Source organism: Zeugodacus cucurbitae, chromosome 4 (assembly GCF_028554725.1).
Source record: "Zeugodacus cucurbitae isolate PBARC_wt_2022May chromosome 4, idZeuCucr1.2, whole genome shotgun sequence".
Classification (NCBI taxonomy): domain Eukaryota; kingdom Metazoa; phylum Arthropoda; class Insecta; order Diptera; family Tephritidae; genus Zeugodacus; species Zeugodacus cucurbitae.
In genome coordinates this window covers 52,843,542-52,858,292 of record NC_071669.1, presented here as the reverse complement: position 1 = coordinate 52,858,292, position 14,751 = coordinate 52,843,542, and the positions used below count along the sequence as shown (strand labels likewise).

General features: G+C 31.8%; 2 protein-coding genes across 5 annotated transcripts in view; both read right to left on the bottom strand.

The window, feature by feature from the left end:
- The window catches only part of LOC105217257 (titin homolog), a 103,219-nt gene extending 97,734 nt beyond the window's left edge, over nt 1–5,485 (bottom strand). For 3 of the 4 annotated variants that reach the window (XM_011192176.3, XM_011192177.3, XM_011192179.3), the window contains exon 1: nt 5,325–5,485. The gene's annotated coding sequence lies outside the window, so the exon portion shown is untranslated. The remainder of the gene's footprint in view (nt 1–5,324) is intronic. The other variant, XM_011192178.3, reaches the window with a different exon arrangement.
- Nucleotides 5,486–10,374: 4,889 nt separating this feature from the next.
- Nucleotides 10,375–14,751, bottom strand: part of LOC105217256 (SEC14 domain and spectrin repeat-containing protein 1-B) — a 50,150-nt gene continuing 45,773 nt past the window's right edge. The window contains exons 9-10 of the mRNA XM_029043485.2: nt 13,370–13,679; nt 10,375–12,202 (exon numbers count right to left, since the gene is read on the bottom strand). Of these exons, the coding sequence (XP_028899318.2) occupies nt 11,411–12,202; nt 13,370–13,679 (1,102 nt within the window). The 3' untranslated portion in view covers nt 10,375–11,410. The remainder of the gene's footprint in view (nt 12,203–13,369; nt 13,680–14,751) is intronic.

Sequence of the window (14,751 nt, the reverse complement as noted above, 5' to 3'; positions counted from 1 at the left end):
AAAGACTTCAACCCACTTGAGGCTCATGTAGTAGTTGATTTGATTCAGTTCAATTCGTTTACTTTTCGGGTCAATTATATTATTTTTTCTTGTTAGTTTGTTGTTGTTGTTGTTGTTTGCTGCGTAATCTACGCAAATACGCAATTTTTTGTGATTTTTCATTTTATTTTCTATTTTCTAATTGGTGCGTTTATTTTTACCCAACGAAATATGAGTTCAGTGTGCCAATGTGCTGATCAATCGATTCATTGTTTTCCTTTTCATCTTTGGCTTCTTTTTTTGTTTTTTTTTTTTTTATGGAGCAGCGATTTCTCTGAAGACTCTACAAAGGCGATCTGCATGCACACAATTTTCAAAGTATGAGTGATCGCTGCCTTTTGATACATTATATTCAAATATATATATGTATGTATGTATCTATATATTTGTGTGCCATAAATTTCTTTTAAAGCAGCAAAATTCTAAATTTGACAATTTTAGCCGTTAATGTGTTGTTTTTGGCGCATTTGTGCAAATTTGCTGTAGTCAAATTAGTGCATTTGCTCAAACTGGTGCATATTTACACAAATATTTACATCTGCGTTGCTTATTTGCCTTGGTTTTGGTCAGTTGTTCAGTTGCAGCGTCAAGTCTTCAAATGCACTATGTTTACTCATATAACATACATAAAAATAATAAAGAAAAAATATTGCCGTTAATCGTTTTTACATAAATTTCTGATTTATCGCTCTGTCTGGTCGCTTGTCACATTTAATTGCTTTATTTCATTACAATTTCTGTTTGCACCCATAAAAGTCGCTTGTTTTTACCTAATTTGCTTAATTATTAATATTTTTTTGTTTTGACAGAAGATATTCATTTGATTTACACATTCCCATATAAATCTTTATAAGGAAGCTGTCTAATTAAATTGATTGACAGATAAAATGGGCATGTATATTCAGTATGTCCAAGGGTTAGGGTAATAAAAATTGCAACATGAAATTGAAATTGAGTTTCAGATTGACAGAAAATGAGTTATGAATATTATTATTTCAATTAAAATTTAATCTGAAATTGAGTTCTACCAACATGCAATAAATGTTAATATAAATTATAGTTTATGTATTAGGTCTACAACTTTACTTCCGCCGTTTTATTTGTAAATTTTTTTTTGTATAACAACGGCTACGAATGTTGATGAGCCTCAGCCGCACTTTTCTTGGAATTAAAAAGGAAAAGCAAAATTTCCCGCAAATGTCGAGAATTAGGCTCAAAAAGTGACAGTTGAGAATAAGTTTGGGATGCAAACAGATCTCTACAAATATTTTGTTGGGTTAATGTTGACACAAATGTCCAAGATCGATATAAAAAAACATCGATTTAATCGACCAATTCTTTACCCTACCTGAGACATCTATTGGAAAACGGCGGAAGCAAAGTTGTAGACCTAATAAATAAATGTGATTTCACAATCATAGATGTGATGAGGGACTTAAGGCCAAAAATCTTTACTAACGCTGAAAACATACTTAAAGTGTTACCAGACCGTTTTTACTCTTTTACAATATCTTTCCCGACGGCTACCAAATATAAAATCGATTTTTTTCTGGATATTGGATCAAACTAATTTGTTTACGTTAGATTGAGTCATAAAATCATAACATTTGGATTCGAAGTTCGAAAAAAGGACTTCAAAAAATGTTATTAACTTCAGCATATAGCTAAATCCAAAATATAGATAATCTAATTTATCCTCTTAATTCAACGGAATATAAAAAAATTTCGTAAAGCTTGTATGACCGATGTTATAAGGGGTTCAGTATTTTTCGATATATAATTATTTTATTTTTTTCGAAGATCCAACCTTGACCCTTTTCAGTAGAGTATTGTACAGTGTAATTATTGATATTCGCGAGCGAAAAGATTCTTCTTCAAATTACAATACCCAGATCTTCGTCAATTTTATATAAAAAAAAGATCAGGGTTCGGTTTCCAATTTTTATTACCATTAAAATATCCCTTTGTTGGAAACTAAGATCTTTTACTTAGTCACAGTCAAGATTTCACTGGAATATTGAGAGAGGTATCTGAAAAAGATAGCCATTTGGTTCTTGACTTCGCATTACAGTTTTACAACATATTTTTGGACCAAATAAAAATCATAACGCCAAGTAAGAAGTCCATGATGACCCTGATCCCTAACTTAGTCTCATGAAAAGTGCTTTAAAAACACTGCTTAGCAATTACTACAGCCTTAAATAAAAATCCAAGTAAATGGTCTCCCAAATTGCTTTTCATTTCTCTTTTCAGAAGACGATATGTGAAAATTTTACCATTTTCCACTATTGTTAAGAAAACATAGTCACCAAAGATATGAAATCAGCTTGATACTATGTACTTTTAGACATTTAATTGTTCTACAAAATTTTAATAAAAATACCAACAATTAATTAAGAATTTTCTTAAGGGGTTAGGGGTAGTCAAGATTTTCAAAAAAATCAATTTTTCATTTTTTTTATTCGTTAAGTGTAATATGTTAAAAATATTCTCTGAAATTCGAAGTTGATCCGATAACTACTTTTCGAGTTATTCGACAAATAATAGCGCTCGGACACTCCCAAACGCTAGTATGAAACTTTAAATCCGTTTTTCTTAAAACTATGTTTTTTGAACTGGTGTCAACTGTAACTCGAAAACCGCTCAGTAGATTTTAATGAAATTTATAAAGCTTTTGGTATAGATAATAATTCTGGGCCTGATAGAAGCTTTTTTCAAAAATTTCGATTTTTTAAGGCCAATTAACTGACCTTTTTTGGAACTGGGTCAGCATAAACACTGGAACTTTGTTTTTTTTTTTCAAATTTTCGTGACTTCAAGTCAAAACATTGTGTAATTATTGCTTTTGTAAAATAAAGTGATTAAATAGCACAAAAATTACTAAAAATTTTAATTTTTTCGTGTCTCTGACTACCCTAACCCCTTAATAAAGGACTAAAGGCTTCTATATCCTGATGGGATAATCTCAGCTCATATCTGTATTCTTCTCTGTTTGAAGACGACAAAGAAAAGCTAGTCCGATTAGACCCAACCCTAAGAAGCAAATCGAACATACAACTGAGAGGCTTAATCAAATAGAGATGCATTATCAAAATATTAAATATAATATTGAGGCAACCATATGCCCTTTAACTGGATAATATCGTTGCTTTCACTTGAAACTTTTTTGATAAAAGATCTAAGCTCAAACATAGGAATAAGGGAAGGCAAACGAATATTACTACAATATAAGCCTATATAAGCTTACAAACCTCCTTGAGACATGAAAAGCAATCACAATAAAAATGACAACACACCGCTTAATTTAGCAGACTTGAATGCCAACATGAGAGATGACTCTATTGTAATATTCTTTTGTATTCTTCATATGATTGTGTTTTCTTTTTTAATTTCTCATTTCAATTTTGCATATGCTCATTAATCACTTCATAGTACATTTAAAAAAAAACTGTCAGTTCTGCAACAACCCACGCGTATACCGTTAAATACAAATATACAATACATGTGTATGTACATACATCCGTAAGTGCACAACCTTTTATTTACCTTGCGCATCGCGGTGAGTAAGAGCACAGACAACAAGTGGAAAATCAACACACTTCACTACAATACAAATTAATAATACAATAACATTTTAACAACGCCAACAACAACAACAATATGCTGATGTGCAAATCTTACGCTAAACAAGTCGGAATTGTTGCGTGTAAAACGATTTGGAATTATTATAAATCTGACATTGAAAATAATATTTCAATAGCAATCGGCTGCTAATTGAGCGACAAGAACGACTTGGCGGCAGGCAGACAAAAAATAAGATTATATTTAAGCTAGCGAATGAGCATGTAGATATGTATACATGTACATAGTTGAGGGTGTGTAAGTGTGTGTTTACGCGCAGATATGTAAATTTAATAGCTCTAAAACACAATTAACTGTTCGACTTTGCGGCTGAGCTGCTGCTGCTGGTTCTAGCTTAGCGTTTGTGCGTGTTTGTGTTCAGGTGTGTGTCTGGTGCGAATTTCATTAGTCGCCTTTGCACTTCGTAATTTGACTTAAAATAAATATTTGCATTTTAAGTGCGAACATTTGAATAGATTTGCTTTTGTTATATATTTTTATTGTTATTTTACTTATTTGTTGTTATATAAATTAATGAATTTATTATTATTTAAAATATTTTTCGTGGACTTGACATTTTTTTATTTAATATTTTGAATTTAAATTTTTAACTACAAAAAAAATATTTTTAAAAATAATTCGAAAAATATATTTGTTGTTATATAAATTATATAAATTAATAAATATAATTTATTATTATTTAAAATATTTATATTTTTCGTGGACTTGACAGTTTTTTATTTAATAATTTTGAAATTTATTTAATATTTCTTGAAATTTTTTTATTTAATATTTTTAATTTTAATTTTTTACTACAAAAACATATTTTTAAAAATAATTCAAAAAATATATTTTGTTTCTATGAAGAAATTTTTCAATAAGTTTTTTGTTTAAATTTTATTGATAATAAAAAAAATTATATTTATTATTATTAATTTTAAGCAAAAATGTTAACATAAATATCAACAAAAATATTAACAATACATTTAGTCATACGTGATCACTATTAAAATAAAAATAAAAAAATTAATAAAATATTGAAAGTATATTATTAAAATTGAAAAAATATATATTCAAGTCTTTATATTTTTTGGACAGAATTTATTATTACAAATAAATTTATATTATTTTTTATTTATTATTTTAATTTTATTTATTATTTATTATATTTTAATAAATTATATTTGTATTTTATTTAATATATTTTATATTATATTATTTATTTTTAATCAATTCTATTCCATATTTATATATATTTATATAAATTTTATAAAACCGATTAATTATTATTTTTATCATATTTTTTATTTTTTATATATTTTTTTTTTAATTTTTTGTTTTTTTTTTTATTTATTTTTATTAAAAATTTATGTGTAATTAAATAACCAACGGTAATTAAATAATACGATTGCGATAAAATTGTTTATTAACAATTTGTATGTTTTACAGTTGTCTTTTATGAGTCTTTAATGATTTTAATTAAATTCTTAATTTTTTTTTTTTTTGTTATTTTTTCACTTTGCGTTTTAAGAAAAAATTATTATTAAATAAATTTCTTGAGTTTTATGCACATTTTTGCTATGTTTTATTTCAACAGTTTTTTGCTCAATGTCAAAAAAAAACTTTTTTTAATTCAACTTCAATAAATCATTACGAAAATTTACCACATTCATAAACAAAAATAATATAAATTCACTGTTTACACATATGTTCTAGTTCTAATTGTGTTAGCGCAAAAAAACAACACACTATTATTTATTCATTTAGCCGGCGCACGAAAGCACACTCGCGTACTGCACACACGCGATTCACTGACGAGACTGATGTGCGTTGCGTCGCGGCACGATCACCTAACCAACCTAACAACCAGTTCGCAACCACATGCATACATATCTACATGCTGAGCCCCCCCAACGAAACCCGTTGGTTGTTTGCAAGTCAATTGCGGTAGCTGCGACGCAGCAGCGAAAAGCTCAAAAGGCAAAACCACTTTTGCTGACTTTCGCGCGCACCGATCGTTGATCAGTGATCGCTGTTGATCGCAGCGCGCTCCAAACGCACTTTGCAAACCAATTTGCTCCACTGTGCCAGCCGCTAGCGCATGTTTGCAAGCTTGTGTTGGTGACGCCACATTCAGATCGCCAACGTTGTCTTCGACGCCGACGTTCATTGATCAAATTATATGTTTGCGATCTTTTCATTGCTGCTTGCTCTCTCGCTGCGCTGTGGTGCTCCCCTAATTGCTGACGCTCAATTTGATTATATTTCTGATTTTGTGTTTTGCTTTTGAAAAAGTAAATTTTTCAGTTGGTGCAAGTGTTCCTTATACTTTTGCTTTGATTTGTTACTGTTTATATCGATTGTGTGCAGTTTGATTGCATTTGTGAGTGCATTTTTTGTTGTTTTTATTTTATGTGTTGTTTTTGTACTCAAAAGCCGGTGCATTTTTTGCCGGTATTTACATGATTTTTCTTTTTCCAAAAGCAAATAATTGCTGAGCGAATATAATGACCAGCAGAAATTGAGAGCAAAGCTCGTTATAAGAAAGTAGTGCAAAAGCGATAAGAATGAGATTTTTTACTGAGATCTTAACGATTGCATTAGTTAAAAAAAATTATTAAATTTGTTTTATGTTTGCAATAATGGTATTGATATCGACTGGAGCTCCGAGTTCCTTTTTTTACACATTGACCTCTTTTGACGAAAATTAGATGAAACAAGTGGTAGGAACCCCCGGAAATCGTACTTTTGGCATTTTAAGGATAACATATTATCTTCCCATTTCTAATTTATTGATACAACATAGTTTAGTCGATCTTTTCAATATGAAGTTCCTTTCCGAAAGTCTCCCACATTTTGCTTCAGTAAGTATAGTTGAATATACTTGAGACTTAAAAGATGCTGGCTCAAAAGTGATCACTCCGACACTTTGTTCGTCATATTAGGCTTCGAGCCCATACTCATGCTCCTGAAAGCCATGAGGTAATTAAAAGTGGATAGCCGTTTTATATTAAAGATGAATTTCCAACCAAAAAAAATATATTCGCGTGTCTTCATTCGTAAAATCGTCGGTCGAAAAAGTGATCTCATAGAATTTGCGCTGTGAAATAATTTCGATTTGTCAACTTTTCTATATTGTTCTTGCTTTGAAGTTCTTCTTTTGAATTGTGAACAGAATCCACTAATATTAAGATTTGCTGCGTTAGGTTAGCGAAATTCTCAAGTTATCTGTGTCAGTTTTGGACGAGTTTTTTTTCAGATACTAAAGTAAGGTTATCCAAAATTTGCAATCACTCTCTTCTATTTAAATATTCCTTTTCTCACAGATTATTCTTTTATATGTATGCAAATATTTTGTGGAGCCTTAAAGCTTGGAAAACAAAACTGTAAAAGTTATTATTAAAAAAACAAACAGACGCTCACGATCTTAGCAACAAAGCTACATACTATATACTTCCATACATTCTCACACCTAAGGACATATGTAGTTATTATTAAAACAAAAAAAGAAAATCACAACAAATTACACGTTTTCCTTCTGCTCATCACTTGACCCATCACTCAAGTGCCACTCATATGAGCCATTCCTTTGTATGCAAATTTCCAGCGCTTAGAGACCTGTTCTTCACGCCACGCGCACCCCTTCAAAATGATAAGCGCTCAGTCACCTTTCCCAACCGTCAACAAAACGTGCAGTTAACAGAATTTCTAAGCCTTTAATGATCGCCTGATTTTCGTTTCTATGGAGTATGACGACGCGTGGTTTGGGTTTGTTAGTCGGTTGGTGGACCCGCTTGTTGGCCACTCGTGAGTTGATATTTTTGCATGCCTTCTTTCTCATCCTTCCTTTTTAACTTATTAATAGTCCGTTAAGCTATGTACATATATAACAGCATATATGCCTTCAAATAATCCTCTACCCGTCGCGTCGCAATTTTGGCCAACAATGACGGTCATCATCACTCCTTGGCGTTTTATGTTTTTATGCTTCGATGAAACAGTCACGATGTGTTGCAACGCGGCAGCAACTACAACAGCAATAAATATGTGGGATAGTATGAGGCGCATGGCGCTCAAATATGCCGCACTTTGAGGTTTTATAACAACAATAACCGTATTGAAAGCGATCATTGTGCTCCAACATTGACGCGGCGTTTGTAATATGGTATACAGTGGTGGCGCGCATATTGAGAAAGGTTGACTTGAAAAGTTAGTAATCGAAATCTAATAAATGGTTGTTGGTTAAGAAGCTAGAACTATGAAGATGCAATTTTCTATACAAAGCTTATTTTGGTGTGGTTGTAAAAAGTATAAACTGCAACGAAATTATGTAGCACAACAATTTTCCGTCACGTCCGAGCATATAGAAAGTTCAAATTGAACCCATTTATTTTCTGCATTTAGTATTTTTTGGAAATGTTCGGTGTAACAGGCGCTTAATTAAATATAATGTTCGATCGTTGCCACCTGTTACAAAATTTAAGAAATTCTAAAGAAAAACCTCACAATATTGGTAAAAAATAATGACAATTTTAATAAATTTCGGAGTTGAAAATATTATTTGAAGAGAGTTGCCACTTACTAAAAATTTTTTTACTAAAAAATATATTGGAGAAATGAATGATTTTTTTAATAGCCGAATTATTAACGAAAAAGGTAAATTTTTTTGGAAGTTTTCCAATCACCTAATAATTTATATGAAGATAATTTTACATCTAAGAATTCTGAATTTTCAACTTGTAAATTTTTGCGAGAAATATATAACAGGAGGAAATATCTGCAACCAACTCCATAACATTTGACCTTAAGATCCATAAAAGATATTCAATATCGTGTGTTTTTCTAATTCCTCAATATAACAAATCGAATATAATTAACTTTGCATATATTTTATATATATTGTTTCCTTATTATTTTACAAATCTACATGAAAGAAAAGATTTTTTAAAAAACAACAACTCATATGATTGTACCTAAAACACCGTAAAAGACTACATTCATAACAAAAACGATCATAACATCGAAATACATCGCCAGCCGGATTTAGAAAACGCCTAAAGGTATGCAGTAAAATAAAGTGATCGTGGTAACTTGCAACTTCACACACATTGGAACCCCAGATACACAGTAAAAAATTATTTAATGAAAATATCAAAAAGTTACTAACAACTTAGATAAGAGCTTATATACAAAAGATTTTCAAAATATTTTGTCAAAATGACTTTTCAAAAATAAATAAATAAAATGGAAAATAAAAAAGTTTTCACACGTTTTTTTTTTTCAAAACGCCAGGGTCATGTATCGTCGTATTTTGATGGCCGTATGTGACGGGGTTTTAAGATACATTTCAACTACTCCCATTTTTTTGTAATGTTGAAAATTTCTTTCTCCATTAAGCATATGTAAATATTTATTGTTTCAATTTTTCTGTGAAACAAAGCTGGTATTTCAGTTCACTACAAATCGATATGTTTCAATGTACGTAGGAAACACAATACCATAATACATTTAACATGGTATTTTTACCATATGTGTGTCTCGGGTATTAGCTTTTCTAAAAAAAAAAATATTGTTGTTTTAACCAAATTGGATTTGTTACCTCAATACAGGATTTAAATTAACTTAAGGAAGTCGTGAGGGGCTCATTCAAGGCAGAAATATTTCTAATTTCTATTGTTCTTAATAAAGATAATAGAATTTAGAGACAAACCTTTTCATTTTTAAACAAAATTTGCAGTCTTGGTTATGATTTCTTAGTACAGCCTCACTCCAGATAGAAAAATATTAAACAATTTTGGTGTATTCAAGTTTGCTAAGCATATTTTTTTCTAAGTAAACTGTGCGTTTTCTCACTAAATAAATCTTGATAACTTTGCAGTAGAACTAAAAGTTCAAAATCAGCACAAAATTTTGGCAAGTAAATCGGCCTTAAAAAGTCTTGTGTATTTCTGAATTGTTTTCCTTGATTTAAATGAAAAAAAAATCATATCAAATAATCCGTAAAATTTATTGATTGTTAAATAACGGAATCAACTGATTCTCTTTTTAGATTTGTTCTGTATTCCAGTTTCATTTCAAAAGTGTAAATACAAAATTATTAGAACTTTTAAACTTGAAATAATTACTTTCGAAAACCAGAAATTTTATCAATATAATTCTGAACATCAAGTAAATCGAATCCGAAAAATGCTATAGGCTAGAAATACAGTCCTCGTTCGTATATTTTTAAAGAACATTCATTCAAAAGCAGTAAATAAGTTATTCCTCTATATCAATATTAGAGAAATATCGAAATTAATCGATTTTATGTTCGACTAATCATAAAATGCTTTATATTCATCGTGTTGTAGTATATTTTAACTGTTAAATGTATATAATTTTGTTGTTAATATTTTTTTTCAAAATCGAAAATAACAAAAACCAAAATTAAACAGTTATACAGTGTCAATTCGTTGAAATGCTGAAATTCCTAAGAGACGTGTTAAATAAGAATTATAATTTTAAATGCAGCAACAATAAGTGCAGTAATTTTTTTTTTTTAATTTCATATTTTCTAAAATTTATTCAGTGTAATTTTGTATTTATTTCATGCATATTTAATGTGTATTTAAATTTATTTTTTTTTAATTATTACTATTATATAACAAAATATGTGTGTTTGTAAGCATATTTCTTAAATAAAAATTGACTAAGTTTTATTAAATAAATTATATATTATATTTGTAGTTGTAGGTATATTTTTGTGTAATCATTATCAGTAATTATGATTAATTATTTCAATAAATTATAATAGTAAATATTTGTAGTGTATAAATAATTATCACTAGATTATATAACGGCATAACATTTATACATATTTAATAATTTTTTTGTTTAATTTTTAAATAAAATTTTGTAATTCTCCGGCTTTAATAAGTATATAAAAGGCATCAAAGGTAAATTCAGTAAATGCAAAATGCAAAGTAATCAGCAAATTCAATTGTAAAGCAATCAGCAGAAATTAGTTGAATTAAAATTGCATTCGCAAGCATTTCTTTGTGCGCACATTTGTTTGTATGTATTTTAATATATATTTTTTTTAATTTGTTTGTATGTATTTTAATTTTTTTTTTTCATTTTTTTTTGGTTTTTATTTTTCCTATGCATTTTGTTTCTTTCTCTGTATGTTTGCATTGAAATTTCAGTACTTCATCGCTTTGCACCTTCCAAATGACGCCAAAAGCCAAGCAGCCATGTATTTGGCGCTTGAAATCTACTGTGTATATGTGTATTTAAAATTTCCAAAATAAATAAATTATTAATTCTCAACAAACAAATTTATAAATTTTATGCAGATAAACAAAAATATGTATGTATTTTTCTTCAATGATTGCGGTAGTCCATTTTCAAAATTTATGAGTAAACCTCTTTTTTACAAAAAAAAATTACAAAACCAAAAATTAAAAAATATAATAATATACATACAAACAAACAAATTTTTATTTACACAGTAGTCATTTCCGTTTGCTCAAGCTCGCCAAGGCAAACAATAGAGTGCGGTTAAGTTCATGGTTAGTGGCTGCCTATCAGCCAATAAATAGCAAACTAATTTCCACAAAGTAAATAAATTTTCGAAAATATAGTCGGATATTGTATTCAAATATATGTATGTGTGTGTGTGCTTGCATGCAAAGCGCTGTGCTCCCTTTGGCGTTGGCGTTGGCGTTGGCATTGTCACTTTGCCGCCCCCGCACTGAAACACGCATTTCACTTAGAGAAACCCCTTAATGGTTTGCTTGGTTATGTTCTCATAATATTTGTTGCGACGCCAGGCAGCATTCGGTTTTTGATTGTTACTTGTATTATTAGTGTTGCTATTGTTGTTAGTATTGCTATTGCTATTGCTGTTATTGTTATTGTTATTAAAATTGGTTTGCGGTTGCTGCTGTAGCTGTTGCTTTTGCATTGGTTGTGGCTCAGTACTTGAACACGTGCTCACCTCCGGCGTCACCGATGTGACCGGCACTTCCTCCGTCAGCACATGCAGCGACGGTGAATCGACGATACACGATAATTCCAAATCGGATTCCGACTCGATGGGTATGCTTTGGAACATGTATTGTTCGACATCACCATCACCGGGTGTCGGTGTTATGCTTTGACTGTGCAATTCCTCAATGTCGGCAATGCTGCTGCCATCGCCATCGTCGTTGACGGTGGGTGGCAGAGCGTAGGCGCCGTCATCAGCATGCGATTCATTTGTGTTTTCTCGTTCGTCGTGTTGTTCTTGTTGTGGTGAGGGTGTGGACTCTTGCTGTTGTGCCGATACAAAGCTATGTTCGGTGCCATCGTAGGACATATTAATGTCAGCGGGTATTTCGAAAGTCGATGCGAAGGTAGTATCATCGGCTTCGCTCATATCAAATGAGTTTTTGTCGCAACTGATGAATGAGGACGTGCGTCCGGAGACGGTTTGGTAGGATGATGAGCGGGAGTGTGGCGTGAAATTGCCCTCGGATGCGGTAACGAAGGAGTCGTCCTCGGTGGAGCGTGAGTGCCAGTCCTGGGGAAGAATTTATATCATTATTAATGAGTTTAGAAAAAGTCTTTTGTAAGAATGTTTTCTATTAAAAGAAAGAATCTTTGCTATCTGAGTGACAGGAGATATTTTTCAGAAATTTTATTTAGAAGGAAAAGTCCGGACCACGAAATTATAAAATTTCTTTCCAAAGCCTTTTCTTTGCGCTCTCTCGCAATAGGTAAGATTTTTTTCTTATTTTCGATAAAAACTTACTCAGATGATCTTAAAAACTATAGAAATAGAGATTGCGCCGATTTGTGACGATTTGTCATAAACGAGTCTAGCTTTAATAACTATCATAGTTTGCCAATTCGCTTCATACATGGCGTTGGGGCTGCCTATTATTCTTGGATCTTATATTGTATTCTTACCACTCTTTAATAAAATGTTGATCATTAAAGTGAAGGCAGAAGGCAAAATTTAAGAGATTGAATTTTGAATGAATCTTGAATTTTTTCTTCTTAATAAAACTAAAATTGCCTTGCTCATAAATGTATAAACATCCTAGGCTCGACTTATAACAGGTATGATAGTTTGATTCTTAAATTGGAAAATTAAAAAGCTTATGTTTCGGAAGAGCCTATCTAAAATTCAAAACTGGTATTGGTATAAAATTGGTGATTGGTATAAAATTAGACGGTGGGGAGCCCTCTTATGGGTCAAAACATAAACCATATCTCCGAAACTACTCGATGAATTTCAACGAAATTTGGTTCAAAACATTTTTTGGCATCCCAATGGTATACTTTGAAAATGGTCAAAATCGGTTCACAACCACGACTACTTTCCTTATACTACAAATCGCCGAAATCGGACTATAATTTTTCAAGACCCCAGATATCGAACATGTGGACCTCAGTATTTTGGCTAATTTTTTTCCGAAAATATAAGTAAATCTCTCAGATATTTTAAAGAAAATCAAGTGAGATGTTCAAATCGATCCAGACATTACCTAGGCTTCCATAAACTATATATAAAGAGTTTCGATATTCAAGATACCGAAAGGTTCGAAAGCTTTTAATAACATAAAATATATAAATTAGGAGAATATAAAATTTTCGGTTACAGCCGAACTTAGCCCTACCTTATATGTTTTACTTCGTTTAACTTAACTATATTACCTTTAAATCAAAATATCATACAACTCACCTCACTACTGTAACTCCGCATAGCCTCGCGTTTCTTCTCAGCGCTGCTTGTCGCATTCACCTCCAAAGCTTCGGCATCCTGTTGCACATCACGTATCGTAGCATCCAGCGATTCCGCGACCTCAGCAATCTCCTGCAACTTATGCGAGATCGCTGCACAAGCGATCTCATTATTACCCGTAGGTTTTATAACTATGGTATTGGAATCAGCGGTGCTGGCACTATCCACTGTGCCAACTGGACTGGACGATTGTGTTTGCGTATCGCCGCCAGAACTTGAAGCATCCGTTGCTAGCTCATCAACTGTAATGCTAGAAGCAATGTCAATATGTTCATTAGCAACCCCGTTGGTTGAGTACAAAGTTGGTTCTACTAAAGGTTCTACTACAATTTCGCTTGCTATATCAGTTGGCACTTCAGCGCCACGCTCAATGCTATCTTTAGTTTCAGTAATTAGTGCAGTAGTATTTTCGTTAACACACGCTATTTCATCGGCCACCTGCCCTAACTCATTAACAGCAACTGCCGTTGCACTAATTTCAATTTCTCCCGCCTGCACCACATTCACACTCTCATCACTTGCAGTTGCAGTCTCATTTGGACTTTCAACAACTTCAGCTGATTGAGTGTTGACCTCAATTTGCTGCTCTTTGTCAACGTTGACAAGCATTTCTACCCTATTCCCGTTATTTGTGTTGGGCTCTACTCTTTCTGCATCATCCTCCCTAACGTCTGCGGCGCCTATTACTTCATTGGCGCTCGTTTCATCAACTGCCACTGTCTTGTCGTTTTCTGTCGTATTTATAGATTCTCCTGTTTCATCGTTGTTGTCACACGCATTCAAAGTGTCTTCCGTTGCTGTGGAGACATTTTCAAGTGTTACGGTACTTAGTTCGTGTACCACGTTGCCATTACTTTGGAGCTCATTTGGCTGGGTGATTTGCGCGAGCTCCACTTTTTCATTCAATGCGCTATCTTGCTCGACCGCGACAATGTGCTCTTCGGTGGATTTTGAATTTTCTACTGCGGAGTTTTCTGTAGCGTTAACGGTATTTTCCGCCAAATTACCGTTATTTTCTACATTTTCAGTATTGTATTCAAATTGTTGTTCGGTTTTCGTTTGTCCGAGTCCGCCGTTCGCTTGCGCATTATCATTTTCCGTAGTTACCGTTTCCGTTTCCGGTTCGGGTGAGTCTTCGCTCTTTGCTTTCGCAAATAAATTACGAAATCGCGAGAACATTTTCGTATAAAAAATTAAAATTTTAATATAATTTTTTTTTGTAATTTTATTTTTATTTTTTTTAATTTACTTTTTTTTTTTAATTTTTAATGTATATTTTTTTGTTTCAAAAGTCGTTAGTTTCGTTTAGCGCGTTTCGTAAG